General features: G+C 39.2%; 3 protein-coding genes across 3 annotated transcripts in view; all 3 read left to right on the top strand.

Moving 5' to 3' along the window:
- The window catches only part of RFX4 (regulatory factor X4), a gene marked incomplete at its 5' end in the record, with an annotated part of 86,418 nt that extends 79,637 nt beyond the window's left edge, over positions 1-6,781 (top strand). The window contains 3 exons of the mRNA XM_081958295.1: positions 1,431-1,593; positions 2,217-2,355; positions 5,649-6,781. Coding sequence (XP_081814421.1) covers positions 1,431-1,593; positions 2,217-2,355; positions 5,649-5,921 — 575 coding nt within the window. The 3' untranslated portion in view covers positions 5,922-6,781. The remainder of the gene's footprint in view (positions 1-1,430; positions 1,594-2,216; positions 2,356-5,648) is intronic.
- CRY1 (cryptochrome circadian regulator 1) overlaps positions 1-22,870 on the top strand; it is a 301,323-nt gene that overhangs the window by 158,732 nt on the left and 119,721 nt on the right. The gene's annotated exons all lie outside the window — the stretch shown is intronic.
- RIC8B (RIC8 guanine nucleotide exchange factor B) overlaps positions 16,147-22,870 on the top strand; it is a 33,222-nt gene continuing 26,498 nt past the window's right edge. The window contains exons 1-2 of the mRNA XM_081957283.1: positions 16,147-16,339; positions 19,336-19,383. Coding sequence (XP_081813409.1) covers positions 16,262-16,339; positions 19,336-19,383 — 126 coding nt within the window. The 5' untranslated portion in view covers positions 16,147-16,261. The remainder of the gene's footprint in view (positions 16,340-19,335; positions 19,384-22,870) is intronic.

Here is a 22,870-nt window from a genome sequence, read left to right on the forward strand (position 1 = left end):
CAGTCATCCAGGTCATGGATGTCCCCAAGGTGCTTTTTCAAGGGGCAAATTGACTTTCTGGTTAGGGAAAGAAACATCTTCAAAGAAAAAAAAAAACCAGAAAGTCCAGTTGCCTCTTGAAACACCTTTGGGACACTGAATCTATCCAATCTTTCCAAATGGGCAAAAACCATGGGAGACAGCACTGTCCCTCAAATAACCAGACCCTACGCCGGGAAGGGCTTCATAGGTCATAACCACCCTAAATTGCATTCAGAAGCTAACTGGCAACCAGTGCTGCTCTCAGAATAGGGTTGTCACATAAACACACCAAGCCATGCCTAAAACATGCTATACTGCTTCATTCTGGAGCTACATCATCTGAATGGTCTTCAAGGATAGTCCCATGCAAAGCACAGTATTGTGATCTATCTGTGAGGGGATTAGGTATGAGTGATCATTTAGACAGCCTCCTGATCAAGAAATGAGCACAGCTGGCAAGGTCTGTCTTGTCTTTATCTATATCTATATCTATATCTATATCTATATCTATATCTATATCTATATCTATATCTATCTATCTATCTATCTATCTATCTATCTATCTATCTATCTATCTATTTATCTATCTACCTATCTCTATCTATCTATCATCTATCTATCATCCATCCATCCATCCATCCATCCATCCATCCATCCATCCATCCATCCATCTATCTATCTATCTATCTATCTATCTATCTATCTATCTATCTATCTTTTCTACAGTTTTTCCAGTCTACAATATCCTTTTTATTCATTATTTATTAAATGTATTGGCTGCCCATCCTACCTCAGGGTAAGATGCAATTTATGAGTTGCCGCAATCAAAATTTCCTTCTATGAGGTAATAAAAATGGCCTTAGAGAGAAAGTAAATACCACCTGCAAATGCCTACCATAAAGTCCTGATTACCGCTTTTACTAAAGGAAAAGGTTTGGAAAGACTGTTTGGAATGAGTATATTAATTAATTATATATTAATGTGAGGAAGGTGGGAAGGTAAATACTTCTAGCCTTTGCCATTTTTCAACTCCTGTGCTACAAGGCCTATTCAGTCATCTTCTGGGAACAATTTGCAAATGTAAACCTCTCTGGAATCTGATAGGAGACAAAGCTAACTATTGCAATTACATTTGCAATCATCTCTTCCTCAATCTGACCCCAGTTGTGCTCTTAATACTGAATCGTTTAAAGCAGGAGTGTCCAACCCTGACAATTTAAGACCTCCTCCTCCTCCTCCTCCTCCTCCTCCTCCTCCTCCTCCTCCTCCTCCTCCTCCTCCTCCTCCTCCTCCTCCTCCTCCTCCTCCTCCTCCTGGAATCTACAAAATCTACAGAGCATCCTTGCATTTGATTTTAGTGGAGATTATAAAGTATATTGAAGCTAACTAACTCTTTCTGCTTTACGTAGGGGCCATGCAGTCCTATACATGGTCTCTCACGTATACTGTAACTACAGCTGCTGGATCACCTGCTGAAAACTCTCAACCGCTGCCTTGCATGAGAAGTCCTCACGTCCCTCATTCATCTGTGACACACAGGATACCTGTTTATCACCACAGAGAAGAGCATGGGTAGGTTAATACTTTTTTTTTTGCAGAGGAAAGGGTAATCATTAGCATACAACACCCATCCTTAGCATTGCCCCTTTGAATTATTGTTTTATTTATATTCCATCATGAGAGCCATGTGGCACAGTGGTTAGAGTGCAGTACTGCAGGCTACTTCTGCTGACTGCTGAGATGGCAGTTCTAATCTTACCAGTCTCAAGGTTGACTCAGCCTTCCATCCTTTCAAGGTGGGTAAAATGAGGACCCAAATTGTTGGGGGCAATATGCTGACTCTGTAAACTGCTTAGACAGGGTTCTAAAGCACTGTAAAGTGGTATATAAGTCCAAGTGCTATTGCTATCATTACTATTTTTTTCAAACAGTTCAAGGTGGCATCTCCAACACCCCTTCCTCCTCTTATTTTCCACAAAACAAGCCTGTAAAGGCGGGTTGGGATGAGAGAGTGTGACTGGCCTAAGGTCATCCAGTTGGCTTTCATGGTTAAAGTGGGACCTGAACTCACATTATCTGGCTTTGTAGCCTGGTGCCTTAACCACTGGACCAAACTAACATTTCCAATTAGCCTCAGTTTGGGGAAGGGATTATTGTATGAAATACAGTTCCAAGATTATTCTATGTTTTTCCAGGTACACGGGAAGTTACAACTATGGTACTTACGGAAACCAGCACTCCCACCCAATGCAGAGCCAATATCCATCTTTACCACATGACAGCACTATTTCTGCACCCCTCCATTACTCAGCTTATCACAGAAACTCTTCACAGGTCAGTGTCAATCCCGCCCCATCAATTTCCTAGCTCATTACATTAAATCAGTGTCGTCCCCCCCCTGCCAACCTTTTGGGCACCAAGGACCTGTTCCATGGAGAGAAGTTTTTCTGCAGACTGGACGGGGCTTGGTTTTGTGTGTTGCCTGCATCCCCTGGATGGGCTTCGCTTGTTTGCATGGCCCAGTTTCTGGCATGCCACGGACCAATGCCGATCCATTGAGAGCCCTGGGTGTTGGGACTCCTGGGTTAAATAAAACACCCATCATGGCAGCCACAAGAAGTGATTTCAAAAAACAAACAAACCCCAGGATGGTAGCTGAGGCCACAAGATCAAATTTTGTCCCTTTTCACATGTGCCCACTTAGTGTTTGATTATTCATTTGCTTTTAAGTTTCTTAGTTGATAAGAAAATTGGCAAAGTTCTGACAAATGCAGGCTATATCCTTATAATATTTATGAACAGCAAACAATTAAACTTCTAAAGTGGAACTTCTAGGGGCCTCCAGGTTTGGTGTACCTATTTTATTTTCCACAGTGGTTTACTGCTTTTGAGCAGAATAAAATAATATGTGTGAACAAAAACAAGATTTTTTTTTCTTTAAATGGAGCATGGATGGGTGAATTCTTAGGTTCAGGGCACTTGCATCCTTCACCTTGTTGAGTTATTTGTATCCCATCAGGGGTGGTATTCACTTACTTTCCCTACCAGTTCACAAATGTGAGCGTGCGTGAACCCCCAATTTGCGGACTGGATCCATCTGGAGTAGTGCAACCACATCCAGAATTAAAGATGACAAAGTCCCGGATCTAGGGGGGGTCCATACACCTAGGCTCCCACAGCCTCCAGGCACTGAGAGAGGGTAGTAACAGGACAGTAGAGGACTGTATCCTGAGCTAGAGCAGGATTTTGTAATCCCACTTTTATTATTATTATATACATTATTCATTAAACACGATACTCAGTCAACTGAACCTTCAAAAATGCATCACAAATACCATTGACTGGTGCTAATGGTTGATACAGGTTGCTGCCAGAGTCTTAGGTATCAACCAAGTACCTTCTTAAGGTGTACGATGCTCCGAGTAGTGCAGTTTTTTGCAGTTCTGCTGGTGTTATTGCAGGAAGCTGCAATTTCTTGATGTGTTTTATAAAATTCTTGGACACGGTACCAAGTGTCCCGATGACAATGGGTATCATTGTTTTTATCATCATCATCATCATCATCATCATCATCATCATCATTATTTCTTTTATTCATTAAGCATGAAACTTAATCAAGTGAACATTTAAAGATTTGTCACAAATACCATTGATATAATTATTGTTGTTATTGTTGCTGTTGTTATTATTGCAGCAAATATATCTAATATTCCTTTCACTGACTATTTTCTCCACAACAATTCTGTGAGGTGAATTGGGCTGAGAGTAAATGACCCAAAGTCATCCAGTCAGTTTTCATGCCTGAGGCAGGACTAGAACTCACAATCTTCTGCTTTCTAGCCTGCTGCCTTCACCACTAGACCAATATGGCTGTCTTCTGAATTCACCAATAAATTTGGTTTCGGTCTGAATCTCAATAATCCCATGATATTGTACATTAAGTGAAAGATGGAGGAAGCATTTGACATGGAAAACAAGGATTGTGATATTATATATAAAACCATCATTTTTTAAAAAAATCTGTATTATATCTTGATTTTACAACATACATTCCATACCCAATGGCCATTTTTAAAAGACCAGCGAAATATATTACAACTCTGTAAGGCTAAATATTTGAAAGCAATATTTTGCTTTATATCAGATTCTCTAAAATGTGAAAACAACTCTTATCATGTTAAGGGTTGCATTCATAAGGAAAATATTTTTGCTTTGAAGAGAGACACCTTAAATTCTGCATAATCAACCTGGAAGCTGAAGGATAAGAAGAAAGATATTATTCTTTGGCCTGATCTTCAAGAACCCAACCTTGGTTGGGTGGAGGAGAACTTAAAATAGCATTTTCTAAAACAATAACAGGAAAGAACTAGAGCTCATTTCAAATTTGGGGGAGAAAGGGCCTTAACAACCATCATCTTAAAGTCACCCCAACTTAAAGGGGCCAGTGTTTCTTGTCAAGGTTCAACAGCATGGGGATGGCAAGTGAGTTGACCCAGAAAATGGTAATTTCCTGTCAAGAGCTCTCCAACAAATGTCGCCTTTATACTACGCAAAGATCAGTAGGCCCCAGTGTTTTGAGATCAGCATGCTTAAGCACCCTTCATTAAACCGGATGCGGAGTGTGAAAGGTGATTGCGGCTTCTTGGGCAGGCATCCGCACAGATGGTGAAGCCTTGGACACTCCAACAAGGCTGAATAGATGCTTCACTGGTGGAGTTAATAGGCAGGCAGGGTCCAAGGCGGATTTTTAAAATATTGTTTCTCAATAGTCTCTTCACTGGAAGTGGGGGGAAAAGTCCCTGACTCATTTGCAATTAGCTGACCTACCCGTACAAATCTTTCCATGCTGGGGCTTCAGCCATCACAGATTTTATTGTAAAAAAATACTACATATTTGCAATGGCATATTATTTTCCAACAATTATTCTTTCTTATATTCATGACATATTCATAAACGCAGCTGCATCAATGGGGAATGGGGGAGGGGAGTGACCAGGCTGGCTATACAGAGAAACAACTCACTGTGTCCCTGTTCCCCTTGTTTTTACAGTTGCTTATTAGCCCTTTCTTTTTGTCTGGCCTTGCTTGCCTCAGAATGTTAATAAAATGAGGAATGGTGGATTATCGAATCCATGGCCATGTTTAAGGAGACTCTTTTCTTGTCTCTCAATCTGCACTGCCAATGAGAAAAAAAAGTTTTCAAGTTTCAGTAATGGCAACTACATCATATCTGCCTTTATGTACTAATACTTCAAGTTCACCCTGTTTGCTCCCTAAATTTTGAGGGTTTATAGGCATTTGAGTCCTTTATGTGTCTTTGGTATGTTCCTTATATCTCCTACTTTGTAACCGGGATTTCCATCCTTCCCATCTCTCTCTACTTCATTGTGTTTTTATTTTATTTTTTATTTCTTCATTCTTTTTACTGCCTACCTCCTTATGTGATAGATTATCTATCTATTTTCCCAGGTATTTGTAATTCTATATTTCCCACTATAAAAAGTTAAGGAGACAGCTCTGTCAGAATTTGCAAATTTTTTCGGGGGTGGGGGGGAGGTGTCAGGGCAGAGGAATCTGAACTGTAATTGCATGACAAACGTTTTGACAATATACTTTCGTGTCTTTAGTACCCTTTCAATAGTCCGTCTTCACGGATGGAGCCATGCCTGATGAGCAGCACCCCAAGATTGCATCCATCTCCAGTTACACCTCGCTGGCCAGAGGTGCCCTCAGCAAACCCTTGCTATACAAGTCCACCAATGCATTCCACAAGATATGGAAATTCCAATGACATGTACACCCCGTTAACCACACGGAGAAATTCTGAATATGAGCACATGCAACACTTTCCTGGCTTTGCTTACATCAATGGGGAAGCAACCACAGGATGGGCAAAATAAACACGACTGGTAATAATATCAATCCTACATATTTAATTTTAAAAAACACAGACAAAAATGTCTATGCCTATTAGTAGAGTAACGGGAGTCTTATGTGGCCATTGGTAATGACTATGAAGATGGGAAATCTCCTGGGCACGTGACTATAAGCATGGCATGCTCTACTGCTCTAGGCCAGTGCAATGGTTCCTCCAAGCAAGCAAGGTTTTAGCGCTGCTATTAGCATTATGTAGGCCAAGGTGTGTCTTTCATTGTGTGTCTTTCTTCACATGCTAAAATCTGCCCTAATATATGTTATTTCAATTATCACTGAATGTTCTCCCTCTGCTTCATAAACCTACAATTGCAGTAGAAGTTATCTGCATCAGACAGGCCTAGGTTCCTCAGCACACCATGGAAGCATAATGGATTTTAAACTCACCCAGTCTGGACATCCCCCCAAAAAAATACAAGTCTTGATTTAATAATCTACATCACACGAAGCTACCATAAACAGAATCCTCTAATTTTCCTGTCTTGAGTCCATTTTTTTTTTTGGTTAAAATTGTGTGGAGCTAGCTTCTTGAAACCCTCCTTCTAATGCAGCTATTAATACAATTTAAAAACGTCTAGACCCTCAAGATAGATAGGGGAGATCTTTCAGTGAGGAGGGCATGCTTTCTTTTTCAGCGCATGGCTTAGCATTTTTATCATTATCAACCTACACAATTTCACAGCTAGAAGTGTTGACTGAGAAGCACCCAGTTTTCCTATGGGCCAGAAATAAGCTCAGGGTTAAAACCAGATTGCTTCCGTTTTTTTTCTATTTAAAACAAAAATAGATAAGATTTTAAAGTGTACTACAGGCAGGCAAAATGAGGGTATCATTTCCCATTTCATATGCTTGTTCCACATGCTTGTTTTAGCTTCTTGGTGGAAGGTAGGCAGTCCCCATTTAGAAAAGCAGATTGAGAGAGAGGGTAAACAAGAGAAAGTGGAAGATAACTCCTTCCTTTTCTGTACTGCTCTTCCTAGTTTCTCCTGCAGCATCGACGTGTCACATGGCAGACAAGTAATGGCTTCATGCAACGCAACGTGTAATGCAGTGATCACAATCCTGGCTTACATATCTGGGATTTGTAAAGATATTTGACATGCAGTGTTTGACTAGCATCCATATTTTCTCACTGAAAGGTTGTAAATGATCTTTAAGGAAAACACATTGGAATGAGCAAATGTTTACTAAAGGAAAATGAAATAAGTTTTTTGCCTCTTTTTAGAAACCCCCACCTGCTTTTCTCCAGAGTTGTTACTGTTGCCCTGAGTTTCTAATGATATTTGAGGCTTTTTAAAGCAGCACATTACGGTAGTTGTGTTTAGGTGAATTTCACTTGTACCTTTATATCGTGGTGCACTTTCCCATTGATCAAATAAGTGTCACCTTAAAGAAAAGATGTGTAACATTGAATGATCACTGCCTTAAATTACTGTGTTTTGTACTATGTTATCAGTATTTATATCACTCTATTGTTATTAAACATAATGCATCCTTAATTACAAGGGGCGCTGCCCCATTTCTATAGAACATTACTGTATGTGTGAAAGAAAAGGAGTGTATTGTAAAGACCAGGTAGGAAAAAAACATCTGCATCTACTGAGCAGCTCACATATGGGTGTGTAACATCAGCCTTAGTGAAATCCTTCCTTCCATAACTTCACATTGCTTTCAATCTGACCCTGGATGGAAGACACATCCCTAGGTCTTCTTTCTCCTTGAAGTTGCTGGTAAACCAATATGGTGATCTAGAGAAATGGTATACTATCTCGGGAATTCTGGAAGTCCATACAAGTTAGGAGTTGCCAAGGTTGAGAAACACTGATCTAAATGATAGCTAGTAGTTGGATAGTCCATTTGGATGTGTGAAAGAGTCCTAAATATTATCTATCAAAGTCTTGATGTTGGACATTAAGACTATGGAAATTAGCACAAACATATCCAAGAAGAGGGCTATTTGGACTCCTATGGGACAATTGCTATGATAAGAACCTTATGAGATCAAAAAGAAAGCAATTACCATGTGTGAGACTTATCATAAAAGATGACAATTAATTTATAATGCCTGGTCCTGGGCTCCTTTGCTAAGACAATTCCTTACATTTATACACATTTCAAAATTGCGCCTTTTTAAACCTATTCTGTGTTATGTAAAGTAAGGGGAAATTGTAATTTTGAGTCTTATTTTCATTGATATTTTTGGTCAAATTCATAGTTCTTTGTGAATTTTTTTGTAGAAGAACTATTAACATAGGGTGTTATACTTCTGTATTATCTAAAAAGCACCTAGTAATTATGGTGGACTTATTACCCTATGGGTAAGATATTACAAGAAAATCTGGCATCAGGCATTTTAATAATTGTTTTGTAAATAAAATATTTGATAGCACTCAACTGTGGTGATAACTGTTTATGGTTAAAATGGAATTGTGTTATTTGTACAGTTATCCAATATATATGTATGTATGTATATATATATAAAAAAAGACTTTTCACACCTAAATAAAAATGGAACCAATATTATCTTAATTAACTTGAAATATTTTAAGATCTAGACAAGGAACCAAGAATGGTGGTTTATATATATTACACTTCTAAATGTGTCAGAAAGATTATCTACTGTATACTACATAAAATAAATAAGTTTGGAACCAAAGTTAAAGAAGACCTTTCCTGCTTTCTGTTCTGCAAAGTATCTGTAGAGAGTTGATGGTTTGTTTGTAGGAATGATTCCTCAACTGATATAAGAGCAATTTTCTGAAACAAGATAATGTAAGGTCATACTCATCCCTCCTTTTCAAGACCTATGTTACCCTCCACAAAAAAGTTGGGGGAGATGTTTTCTGATCCTGAATAACGTGTGGTAGTTTGCAGAGACTTCCCCCAAATCTCCAGAGATTTTCAGAATTTTTTTTCCAGGTAGCTACAGAAAGGAGAGGATTAACAGGCTGCTTATTCTTAACTATAATTACGTAAGCAGTTCCTGCAGCCATAGCCCGTCAGAAATCTTTTGTAATTCAACATTTTTTAAAGGAAATGGGCTCTTCCTATGCTTGTTCGTGAACGCTATTTCTCATTGTCCTCCCAATGTTTTAATGATCGCTTAGTAATAAATTAAGAGAGCCAGTTTTGTGCAGTGGTTAAGGCAGGGCGTATAGTCAAACCGATAGTTTTCCCAGTTGCAATATATGGCTGTGAAAGTTGGACCATAAGAAAGGCTGAGTGCCAAAGAATTGAGACCTTTGAATGTTGATGCTGGAGAAGACTCCTGGATTGCAAGATGATCAAAACAGTCAGTCCTTGAGGAGATCAACCCTGTCTGCTCTTTAGAAGGCCAGATCCTGAAGATGAAACTCAAATACTTTGGCCACCTAATGAGAAGGAAGGACTCACTGAAGAAGAGCCTAATGGTGGGGATGATTGAGGGCAAAAGAAGAATGGGATGATAGAGAATGAGGTGGCTGGGAGGAGTCACCGAAGCAGTAGGTATGAACTTGAATGGATTCCAGAGGATGGTAGAGGACAGGAAGGCCTGGAGGAAAGTTGTCCATGGGGTCACAATGGGTCAGACATGACTTCACAACTAACAACAACAAAGGCAGGGCTGTCAAACTCCCGCCCACAGGATGAATGTGTCATACACTGTCCACACCCACACCCAGTTTCGCAAAGGGGGTAAAAGTCCCAATACATCACATGATGCTGCTGTGACAATATGATTTTGATACCCCTGAGTTAAGGCATCAGGCTTGTAACCAAGAGACTGCGAGTTTTAGACCTGCCTTATGCATGAAAGCTAGCTGGATGATCTTGGGTTGTCTCAGACCCAGAAAGTAAACAATAGCAAACCATTTCTGAAAATCTTGTCCAGGCAATCATCATTAGTCAACACTGACTTGAAGAGACTTTTTAAAAAACCCAGGTAATGATCAATTTAAAGAAAAAAGTTATTGAAGAAGGCTTTTGAACAGTGAACAATGGCATCCCCATTTTGTATTCCATCCTTTGTGTCGTTTGCTTTTGAGCTGAACAGATTTCACTGTCAAAAATATGTTCAGTTCTGGGACTCTTGAGAGATTATAACTCTTGGTTATGAAGGAAGTCACCTACAATTAAATACCATATTGGTGACTATTCATGAATAATTGCCTTCTGAGTATGTGTGTGACCAAGGTCATCCAGATACTTTTGTGCCTAAGGCAGGAATAAGTAGAACTCACAATCTCCCACTTTCTAGCCTGGTACCTTGATCATAATACCAAACTGGCTCTAAATCATATAAATACCCAAAGTAAATTGCAACACCCACAACTCCAAAATGTTAGGTTTATACAGAATAGATGTTCCTGATTAATCCCTCATCATTGGATCTGGAGAGAATTTTCAATAATTATCTTGATCAGGTGGTAACTATTATCCAAATATCAAAATGATGCACAAATGAGATTACTCAGAATGCTTGTAAATTTTCATGACTGAGATTGTCTCAAAAAGTTATAGAAGGCAATCCTCAAGAAATCTGTAGCTGCTCTGGGGCTATGGCATGAGGAAGGCATGTCTGATTTGGAGATGTAGAATTTTGCTCTGTGTGAATTGGATGGCTGTATGGATTTTCATAAATACATTTCTTAAATAAAAGCGCTAATATGAAGTTTGAACTTCTGGAAATAGATTGGTACATTAGGAAACTGTTTCTTGAAAGATGTTTCCCATGGCCATACAAATTTGATTAAGCATAATTATCTTCCTCCATTCATCTCCAGTTGTTGAGTATGTATCCTAGTCTACACAAGGGGAGAAAAAAGAAAAGAAAGTTTCCTTTTGTGAATTTCTTTGGTTCATTTAGAGTCTTATTGTCCTGTGATCATTTCCACCCTTAGAGGATGTGTTCATTGACAATGTTTGCACATTATTCTAAGCTGAAATATGATTGATTGTGCACAGTTCAGGGAACAACAGCCAACCAATTAGATCAATTCAATTAACAATGATTAAATAATGATTAGTAACTGAAACTATTGAATCTATTTGTACTAGTGAACATATATATGATTATATAAAACTTTTTTTAAATGCAGAGGTTCTTTAGTATCTGCAGTATCTCTAGCAGCTTCAACTACAGGTGCTTAGCAGTGAGTCAGGTTCCTCTGCATTCAAAGTATGATTTTGCGCTGATTTTACTCCTGTGAAATGTGAACATCATTGCAAAGGTTCTTTTTAATTTTCTGTTAACACCTATCTAATAAATACTGTGAAATTATCATTGGGTTTCCTTATGGTATAGCAAATGCTTGTATGTATAAAGATTTACACAGAAGTTGGCAGAGATTTGCATTACATTTGCAAATTAATACGGTGTGGAATTTGCTGCCATCTCATGATAAATTAACCAATTTAAAAGGGAACTGGACAGATTAATGAAAGATCAGGCTACCTGGGCCTTATGGCTGTTATTTTTCTGGTATCACAGGCAACACACCTTTGGGCCTTTGTCCTCCTAGCCATGTTGTAAATTTATGCATGTGTTTGCTACACTAAATGGACCAAGTCTTATATTTTCTTGGAGGGCTAGAAACTTAGGAGGGGAATAGCAATGGAAATTAAATTGATCAAATAAATCCACCTTTTTTTGTTCAGATTTCTATTTACTCCAAAGATCAGTAGCCCTTAATGGATTCTGATCTTCAGCTCATCAGCACTGATGTGACTGACCCTAAAGACCTTCTGAAGCCAACTGCCAAATACTTGCAGAGATTAAATCTAGCTAGTATCAGAAAAGTTGTGCCATGTGCTTGGTTGGACACTCCAATCTTCAATAAAGAAAATGGAATTTATTTTGCATTTTCTAATTTAATTTCTGATCTTTTAACTTTTTTCTTGATCACAAATATAAAACATAATGCTGACTAGTTTCTCAGTCCATTTAGTAACCTACTGAAAAATCTTGAAAAATGCCTTTCTTGACTAATAGCTAATAAAGGTAGTCCTTGTTTAATAAGCACAATTGGGACCAGTTGTTAAGCAAAATGTTTGCTAAATGAAACCTGAACTGTGCTTATGTTTTTACTTCAGCTTTCCTTTACTCTACAGACCTGTAAAGGTCATAAATATGAAGATTAGTCATAAAGATACTTTGTTCATTACTGTCATAACTGCAAATGGTCAATACATGAGGACCACCTGTGCTTTGCAGGTCATGCTTACTTGACAGCAGGTTTGGAATGGGCTAGTCAAGGGGTGTCAAACTCGATTTCATTGAGGGCCGCATCAGGATTGGGTTTCATCTTGGGGGGGCGAGGGGGCATGGCCAGGATGGGCATGGCCATTTCGATGTCACTCATGTTGGGATGCCTATGGTGGCCCAAGCACTCTGCCAGCGAAAACAGATTCCTAAGCTCTGTTTTCAGCTGCGACAGCCTCCTGCAACCCTCTGCCAGTGAAAACGGAGTGCAGGAGGGCCGCCCATGGCCCTCCTGAGCTCCATTTTTGTTGACTGCAGGCCAGTCCTTCACTATTTCCAGGGCAGCCCTGAAGGCCAGATCTAAGCACCCCAGGGGCTCCAGCTCCTGGACCTTGAGTTTGACACCCCTGGGCTAGTCAATACGCACATATGCCTTGTCTTATTTTTAATTTAATTTAGTTTTTTTATTCAGTTTTATTTATGTTTTTTTAATTGGATTTATATGCCGCCCTTCTCCCAAAGGACTCAGGGCAGCGTACAGCATTAAAAAACACATATTACAAAATTTACATTTTAATATATGAGTACACTATGAATTACACAATGCTGAAAAAAAATGCTTCTTTGGTAGTTGCCCATATCATAACTTCAGGATATGATCAGACAGCATTAGAGAAATGAACAAGTTCTTCAAGCTTGCTTGCTATGTGAACTGAGTTACTCCCCATTGCCTCTGGAGGCAGTTGCTGTTATGTGAACAAACTCCTTCTGTGAGGGAGATCCTTCCATCAGGGCTTGAAAATCCTTTGAAGTGTGATTTTCAAAATATTACATTTGCCACAATCTAGAAAGCAAGTGTTATGGGATACCTGCTGTTATGTATTGCATATTGTGTATAGTTGTCAGTTGACGTTCTCATTCTGGTCCTCTATGGAAGCAGGAAAATACTCTCTCCTGATTGGTTGCTTGGCTGAGCAGTTCCCTATCAAAGGAGGTGTGTCAGCCAGGGAGTTCAGTTGCCTCACAGGCAGTATTGAATAAAGAGCTGTTAGAAATCACTCTGGCCTCACCTCCATTCTTCTCCCAGAACCTAACACCTACAAAGCAGAAGGCAATTTCCCACTTTCGGCTTCTTTCCACAAATGAAGAAGAATCTGTTGACAGCTCATAAGCCTTGTGCAGCTTTCAAGCAGATTACAGGGATGTTAGAAACAATTTGTGGGCATAAATAGATAAAAAGAAGATAGTGAAGGACACACATGTTCTAAGTGTATGAATGAGCACCACAATGACTTCACATTTCTTGGTGTTTATTAAACTGGAGATTCTCATAAAATAATTTATTTGGGAGCAGGTTACATTCGGTATACTTGCTAGAAAATCAGTGCAATTTGTAATAGTTAAATTTATCCTTCCACTAGATGTGCTCTAGATCTATGATTAGCTAAATGGTGCAAAGCTACACCAATAACTTTTTTAATTTAAAAAACTTAAGTGAAATCAAGTACATTTATCACCACACTTCTGCTACTGGGCTTCTCTTGGAGGCACTATTTAAATTAATATGAAGTAACTATTAATCCCTTGAGCTAAAGTAGAGTGGTATAAACCAAATAGTTTGACAGTGTCAAAGAAATTTGATCCAGGTGCCCCTTGAACACATGTTATTTATAAAAACAAAAAGTAATATTTGTCCAAGTGTTGGCTCTGTGTGAATAAGGTAAAAGTTTGCCTCGCACATATGTGCTAGCCGTTCCCGACTCTAGGTGGCGGTGCTCATCTCTGTTTCAAAGCCAGCGCTGTCCTAAGACGTCTCCGTGGACATGTGGCTGGCATGACTAAATGCCGAAGGTGCACAGAACGCTGTTACCTTCCCACCAAAAGTGGTTCCTATTTTTCTACTTGCATTTTTACGTATTTTTGAACTGCTAAGTTGGCAGAAGCTGGGACAAGTAATGGGACCTCACTCCATTAAGCGGTGCTAGGGATTTGAGCTGCCGAACTGTCGACCTTTCTGATTGACAAGCTCAATGTCTTAGCCATTGAGCCACGCATCCCTGTTGTGTGAATATGTTACAGCAAAAATTGTATCATGGACTTTCACCAATCAATATTGATTATGGTAATTCGGTAGTTTTTTGTGGATTCTAATCCACAAAATGTTATTTTCAATTCCAGATTGAGATTGAATGGAAATAGAACATAGAAAATACTGTTAATGATCATATAAGAATAGCCAAGAGTAAAAAAGAAAATAAAAAGTATACACACGCACTCACATATTTTATGCATATATACTTTTTGGGGAAGTGCCTTCAAGTCTGCTTTTGATTCTTAGCAACTACCTGGATGAGTCCCTGCAGTTTTCTTGCCAATTTTTTTTGGGGGGGGAAGTGGCTTGGCTTTGCCTCCTTCCTAGGGTTAAGCAAAAGTGACTGTCCAGTGGTGGGATACGACCGGTACACCCTGGTACGGGTGTACCTGTGCCTGCTGGGAGCACCAGGTACCGTTCTGGTACGGTGCTCCAGAGGGCCCACCTGCCTGCCCGCCCTCCTTACCTGTATTTGAGCCGATCGGGGCTTTCGCACACACAGCGTACTGGGCCTGCGCAACGCAGCTGGAGCATTGCGGAGGGTCACGGGCAGTAAGTACACATGCGCACATGCATGTGATGGATGCCCAGCCCCATTGCACTGTACCGGTTGCAACGGGATCCGGAACCCACCACTGTGACTGTACCAAGGTCACCTAGCTTCAGGCCTAAAATGGGACTAGAACTCAAGTCCCTAGCCTGGTACCTTAATCATTACCTTACACCAAACTGATTCCCATGTATGAATGTAGGTATCTCTACATATTCATCAGTAGGCCTCTTTCCAGCTATACATTTAAGACTTTTCCATCCAGAAACTAGAGCTTAAAGTAAACATCTGTTCTGCTCCAATATCTTTTGCCACCAGGCTTGAAATGTTGGGCTTGGACAACCTAGAACTACGCTGCCTAGCATCTGACCTAAGCGTAGTACACAAATTTATCTGCTACATTGTCCTACCTGTCAATGACTACTTCAGCTTGAACCGCAATAATACACGAGCACACAATAGATGCAAACTCAAAGTAAACTGCTCCAAACTTAAAATACAACTTCAGTAACAAGAGTGGTCAACGCCTGGAATGAACATCCTCAAGACCCCACTTTAACCTTAAACTGTGTACCGTGGGCCTCACCCCATTCCTAAGAGGTCTGTAAGGGGACGTGCATAAGCGCACCAGCGTGCCTTCTGTCCCTGTCCTACTCTCCCCATTTATTTGTCCCCATTTCCCGTGTTATTATTGATGTTTATTCTTATTCCTGTTATCTAGCACATGAGTAACAAACGAAATTAAATGAATTTCCACTTGCACTGAAGTGTGTTTAGTGTGGCTTAACGTCAGGGCGATCCTGCTAGCATGGGCAAGAGGTGTATAAGCTACACAGAGAACCGTGCTAAATAGAGGGGAGGGAGGGAGAGAAATTGAAGTCCATTTCAGTTTCAGATCGCTGGAGGAGGCCCCGAGGACAATGAGCCCAGGTAATACACTTATTCCCAAGGAGTTGGGCTTTTCCCTCGCATACACAACAGAGCAGCTCACATTGATTACAGAAATTGAAAGCCTTGGCTTTGATGGAACCCCTGATGAATAGAATCAAACGTCTCCCATTCTAACTTCCCCACCTCCATCCTTCCCTTTATTGCACAACGAACAAAAAAGAAGAAGCAGCCCATAATGCATTCACGTCCTTTCTTAAGCGTCTCCAAGGGGAAACCCCAAAGGCTGCCGGAAAATGTAGTATCCTCCAAAGGAATGCCACGCCCATTTCTTCCGCAACATCCCCGAGGTAAATAACAGTCTGGCCAATAAAAGGTGAGACGGCCGCCTTTTCTGCTTTCCCCTTAGCCAATCGGGACCTGCTTTTGCCTCCGGAGGCGGGGACTGTTGCCGGGGTTTACCGTGGCGTCATTCGAGGTCAAAGGTAGAAGAGTAAAAAAAAAGAAAAAAGAGGCGGTGGTTGCTGCTGCTGCCGCTTCTGCTGCAGCCTGGCCGTGAGAAGGAGCTGGCCGCCTGGCCGCGCCCTAGTCAAGAATGGCGGTGGAAGCGGCGCTGGCAGCGGTCGGAGGGAGAGACGGGGCCGAGCAGGTCCTGAGCAGTTTTAACGAGCAGGTACTGACAAGATCCCGCTGGTCCTCGCTCTCCGTTAGCGGCGCCCCCCCACCCTTTGTCAGCCTCCGGGGCACCTTTCCCATCACCCGCCCTCTAGGTGCTGGAGAGACAACGCCCATAATCCCCGCTTGGATTAAGGCTGGGGAGAATGGGAGTTGCAGTTCGAGCACCTTTGCACGATGCTAGGATGGAAGAAGCCTCCGAGGTTGTCCCCGCCTCTGCTGCCAGCTGGGCATCCTCCCTGAGCCCCTCAGCCCTTCATTGGGCAACCTTGACCGGCCCTCCTTGCCGGTTCTTGCGCCCACCACCACACACACACTGTAATGAATGAGATGCCTCAACCGCCCCCTTCCCCAACCTGGTGCCCTCCAGCTGCGTTGATCCACCGTGTCCATCATCTATCTCCACCCGGAGGGCACAAGGCTGGGCGAAGTTGATTCTCCTGTGTGGCTGTTTGGAGGGCATGCTGGGCATAACCAGCTCCTCCCAGCAAAGTGCATAATCTGGGTAATAGTGCATAAAGATTGCAACGTCCTTGCCATGCCATCATTATCTGCGTAGTGGGAAGCTGACCTTTTTTGTTCGGCCAGATATTCAGCTCTGCCGATCATCTTTCTTTCTAAGATTAATCCATTTCTTGTATCTTTCCCAGGAATAACATTGTTTTCTCTTAATTGCATTATTATTATTATTATTATTAACTTTATTCATTAAACATGAAACTCAGTCAACTGAACATTCAAAAATGCATCACATATACCATTGACTGGCACTAATGGTTGATACAGGTTGCTGCCAGCATCCTAGGTATTAACCAAGTACCTTCTTAAAATATACGATGTTCGTATATTCTTGTTGTCATTATTATTATTATTATTATTATTATTATTATTATTATTATTATTATTATTATTATTTGGTTAATCTTTGGTGAGATTCACAGCCTTTGGGGCTGGTTGGTAGCCTAACAGCTCGAGTCCTAACCAAGGACCTAAGGTAACATTGGAGGATATAAGTTGTTCCAGGTTTTTTGTAGAGTCAAATAGCGAGGTAGCCCTTTAGGTATTGCTCCAAGGGCTCCAATTACAATTGGGACCACACATGATTTCTTTTTCCACGGTCTCTCAACCTCAATTTGCAAGCCCCGGTATTTTGTGATTTTTTCTTGCTGTTTATCTTCAATTCCTGCATCACCAGGTATTGCAATGTCAATGAACCATACTTTTTTCTTTTCAATTATTATGTCAGGTGTGTTGTAGGCCAAGTGCCTGTCAGTCTGGATTCTGAAGTCCCACAAGATCTTGACTTTCTCATTCTCTAAAACCTTCTCAAACTGATGGTCCCAGTTCTATTATTATTATTATTATTATTATTATTATTATTATTATTATTATTATTATTATTATTATTATTATTATTATTATTATTCAATTGTATCACAGCAGCCAGTTGTTTCGCCGGATTTGGCATTGATTACTAGTCGGGCCCCACCCAGGGGCCTAGGACGTCGTAACGTATTTTCGTAATATACGTGCAGATCCAAGCAGTGCAGCTTTTTGCATTTGACTGATGGTGATTTTGTCAAGTTTTAACTGTTTTAAATGTAATTCCAGTGCTTTTGGAATAGCACCCAGTGTGCCGATTACCACTGGAATTACCACTGCTGGCTTGTGCCATAATCGTTGAATTTCAATTTTTAAGTCCTGGTATTTCACGACTTTTTCATTATTATTATTATTATTATTATTATTATTATTATTATTATTATTATTATTATTATTATTATTATTATTATTATTATACAATTGTATCACAGCGGCCAGTTGTTTCACTGGATTAATAATAATAATAATAATAATAATAATAATAATAATAATAATAATAATAATAATAATAATAATAATAATAATAATATGCCCATTATCCGGGACTGCCATGGTGATCACTATTGTAGGCTGTAATTTCTGCTATTTCAGTATTTATATTTTTCCAGAATATAAAGCATAGATTCTCAAAAATCTTTCTCACTTCCTTTAGGGTCATGAATTACTTCCTCTTCTGTGTTTGCATATGAAAATGCAAGCTTATCCTATGAACTTAACAAAGTCTGTAGCAAAAAGGCATGACACTGTTAACCACATTAAAGGTTCTATAACAATTAGAGCTACAATTTTATATTTTACACACCTCAGAGGCAAAAAAAAATATGTCCAAAATCAAGTTCCATGAAAACAAGTAACTGATTTAATTTTTCCCCAGGGTCATATTTTTAGCACACTTTGAACTTTCCTCATTTTTAGAATTGGTTTTTTGATCATGTGAAGAATAGAAAACAAAATTCCTCATTTGGCTAGATATATGATCATTGGTGTGTGTGTGTGTGTGTGTGTGTGTGTGTGTGTGTGTGTGTTAGGAGTTGAGTACCGAAATTGAGTTCCTCTACTCCTTTGGATACTCCTCTACACAAGATTACCTTCTATTTGAACAGTGTTGATGCAATAACTCTTTCACTGCTGAATATTTTAATAGCCATATCCCCTATTAGCTCCCATTTCGTTGCCATGGTTAATAGTCATGGTAACCTGTTGTCCATGAACTCATACTTTGTAAAATCCATCTTGGTGCTATCTTGGTAAGGACCTTTTGCTAATAGCTCTATTGTGATAATCTGATAAAGCAATCCTGTATAAACCCCTCTAACTTGATTGGGTTTCATTCTAAGTACACATCCTTAGGATTGCACTGTCAGAGTATTAAGGCTGGCATGGTTTGTCAATTGGCTGGGGAAAAATCGCTAACTGAGCAGTCTTAAGTAAATTAAACATAGGCATGGAAAGCAAATGAATTGCTAGCTAACCTTTTTTCAAGTTTTAATTGAAAAATAAGTTAACTCAATTTTGGTAAACGTTCAAACATTGAATTAAAGTTTGTTTTAGCAAAATAAACTCTGTAAGCCTGTATGAAAAATGTATATTCACTTTTGCTTATTTCTTCAGAATAGGGCTACTTTCAAATTTGACTCATCAGATGAAGAAAAAAGAAAGGTAAGCATGTTAACCATGGGCGTTAAACTATCTGTACATTAAAATATATATGAAGTTTGGTTTGATTGAGTAGGGTGTACATGTGATTGAAATGGACATCTTTTACAGCGGCAATACAATTATGTTATTGTACTTGAGGGTACAGGGGGGAAAAACATTTTTCAGACATGGCAAGTGAATTGATAATACCAACAACCAACATTTCATTCCCAAAGAAGTATCAGGCATTCCAAAATCACAATGAGTTGTTTAATATGCTTGTCTGCTTCTCAAGCTTTTTTCTTTAGATCATGCCTTTGAACTAAAAACATGGGTGGTTGTTTAGTTTAATGTTTTTAACATTATGCAAACTGGATTATTGTAATATTGTTGGTGATTCAGGATGCTTCTTAAAAGTAGATAAATTGATAGTGACTGCAGGCTTATTCTGCACTATATAAGAGAGATCCCAAGCCTACATTTTCTAGTAACTGTAGATTCATTTCATTTCATTATATGCAAACTTGTCCCTGATTGGAAAACACTTATATGTACATTAGGTTTCTCTGGGATCAGTACTCAAATCATAGAAAAAAGAAAAATGATACAGACAAATGAAAAATGTATCCTTCAGAATGGTTTCTGCAGATGGTTTGTATTGAGAACAAGAGGTTTTACTGTATATGTAGATAGTCCTCGACTTACAACCACAATTGAGCCCAAAATGTCTGTTGCTAAATGAGATATTTGTTAAGTGACTTTTTCCTCATTTTACAACCTTTCTTGCCACAGTTATTCAGTGAATCACTGCAGCTTTTAAGTTAGTACCATGGTTATTAAGTGAATCTGGCTTTCCTATTGACTTTGCTCATCAGAAGGTAGCAAAGGCCAATACCTGACTCTGGGACACTACAACCGTCACAAATAATGAGTCAGTTGTCAAGTGTCTGAATTTTGATCACATGATCATGGGGATGCTGCAATGGTTGTAAGTGTGAAAACGGTTTTAAGTGTTTCATAAGTCACTTTTTCAGTGCTGTTCTAACTTTGAACGTCACTAAATGAATGATTAAGTCGAAGACTACCTGCAATATTTTCTTAGAATAAACAATATTAATCCAACTCATCCTATTAGAAGTAGACAATAGAAATAAATGCGAAGGTATGTTTTAGCATAGCTTGTTAACATAACCAATACCCTTCTGGAAGGTATTTGGGACTAAACTTCTTAAACTGGTTACTTAGCATTTCAGAAATAGCATACATATATCCTCTCTGTTTTGGTGAATCTGGGAAATAAGTTTTGGGAAATTGACGAGAGACCCAATTCCAAAAGACACCAAGTTGTTGGGTGAGAGGAACAAAGGAAAGCAAAATTTATGGTTCCTTTATTATGGTATACTTAGGAAAATGGAAATTATAAGCAAGTCTCTGAATAATGCAGATATAAAAACTCTAGCAAAAATGTTGCATGTAAAGGAATTGCTTTCAGCATTACTAGCATCTAATTAATGTTTCATAAATCTGAGACCTTTTGCTGTTCCCAGGAGTTAGCATTTTTCACCTGAATCCTAAGCTTCCCTCATACGTGGGTTTCTTCTGACAATTGAGTGTGTGTGTGTGTGTGTGTGTGTGTGTGTGTGTGTGTGTGTGTGTTAGGACTGATACTTATGATTTTTGCATAAGAGGAAGTTCTGGAAGAATAAATCCTTAAAATAGGAGCAGAGTATAAACACATGACATGAGGCTGCATGCATTCTCTTGAAATAGAGAACTATGCAGATACAAAAACTATGCAGATACAAAGGGCATATATTTGCAGATAAGCAAATTGTAATTGCTTAATTAGCCAGGTCCTGGTTTGATTCCTCAAATAATGTAAAGATTTGGTTCAGGTATAAAAACTCAGAAAATGCAAATTAGCTCCTGTCAGAACTAAACCTTCCATCACTCAGCCAGAATTGATGAAGCTTCTTGGATGAGAAGCTAAAAATCATCTTCCTTCTGAAAGAAAAAATATAGTCCAGTTGCCTTTTGAAAAAAGCACCTTTGAGATAGCCATGATCTGGATGACTGAGAATCTCCATAGACATTAAGAAAATACAAATTATCACCATTTCTGTACACCACTAAGTCACAATTGCAATTAATAAGCTAAAGCAACCCATGGTTTCAAAGTGACATACTTTCCTTAAACGTGATTTATTTGTTCACGTTATTCCAAGCCAAAAACAAGCACAATTGTTCGATAATTGGCATGTTATATAATCCCAGCCACTGATCTGCGTAATGAATTTATCTAAATTAGTAAAGGTGGTTCAGATTCTGTTTCTACTAAATAATTCATTAGTTGTTTCTAATCATTCATCCATTCTGCCATCTAAAAGTACATTTTAGGGCTGCCTGCTTAACTAAACTCTTCTATCTTCATTAATTTGATAGGCTGACTATGGAAATGTTTTAAATTCTTGAAAAACAAATGTGGCTTGGTTAACTTTTGTTAACATTTACTACTGTAAGGTTTTATTGAGATCTATGCCCATTTACACTGCTTTTTTTTCCTTGTCTCATCTCAGTTGCCAGACAGTTCAGGTTCATTTGATTATGATTGGTAAGATTTGAGGAAGTAGTGTATATTTCTTATTAAACCCAAATGACCAGCATGTGGTTTAAAAGAAGAACTTTTATGATCAAACCATTATAAATTACACTGTAATATTTTCAGTATTATCCAAAGATAGAAAATCCATTCTTCATGCTTGTTTTAATACAAATCCTCTTGGTGTGGTTTAATTTTATATGTAGAAGCAGTCTTTGGGCAGCAGTTAACATCCATGTTCTTTGTCGAGCATCCATATTAATCTGTTGAGCAAAAGTTGTAGATCATCCTGGTATCCTTTAAAAACAAATCCATTTATTACAACAGAAAATGCCACACATCCCACTTTTTAAGACTCATTGGCTCTTGTTTCTGCAGATGTGGCTTTCGATTGACAGTGACAGATTACAGTTATCAAAGATCAGACCCTCTGCTATTTCTTATCTATGGCCTGATCGTACCATTCAAACATAGAGTTCCCCAAGCTGGTTTCCTCCAGCTGTTTAGATTAAATATCTTCTCAGATATTAGAATCCAGGTTTGGAAACACCATGTTAGACAATATGGTTAGGCTCAATCTAGAGAATGAATTTGGCCATTGTGCTTTTTAAATTATGATTTATGGCTTAGCACAGTTTATCAGCCTAGAAAATTAACATACAGTGGTTTGTTAGGGTAGGATTGTCCCCCCCATCCTTTGCCTACCTGAACTCAGTTAAAATTATGGTTCCTAATGTTAAGCATGGTTTGTGGTGGCTCAGTGGCTAAGACACTGAGCTTGTTGATCAGAAAGGTCGGCTGTTTGAATCCCTAGCGCTGTGTAACGGAGTGAGCTCCCATTACTTGTCCCAGCTTCTGCCAACCTAGCAGTTCAAAAGCATGTAAAAATGCAAATAGAAAAATAGGGAC

Source organism: Natrix helvetica, assembly GCF_964273705.1.
Source record: "Natrix helvetica genome assembly, chromosome: 6".
In the NCBI taxonomy this organism is placed as follows: Eukaryota; Metazoa; Chordata; class Lepidosauria; order Squamata; family Natricidae; genus Natrix; species Natrix helvetica.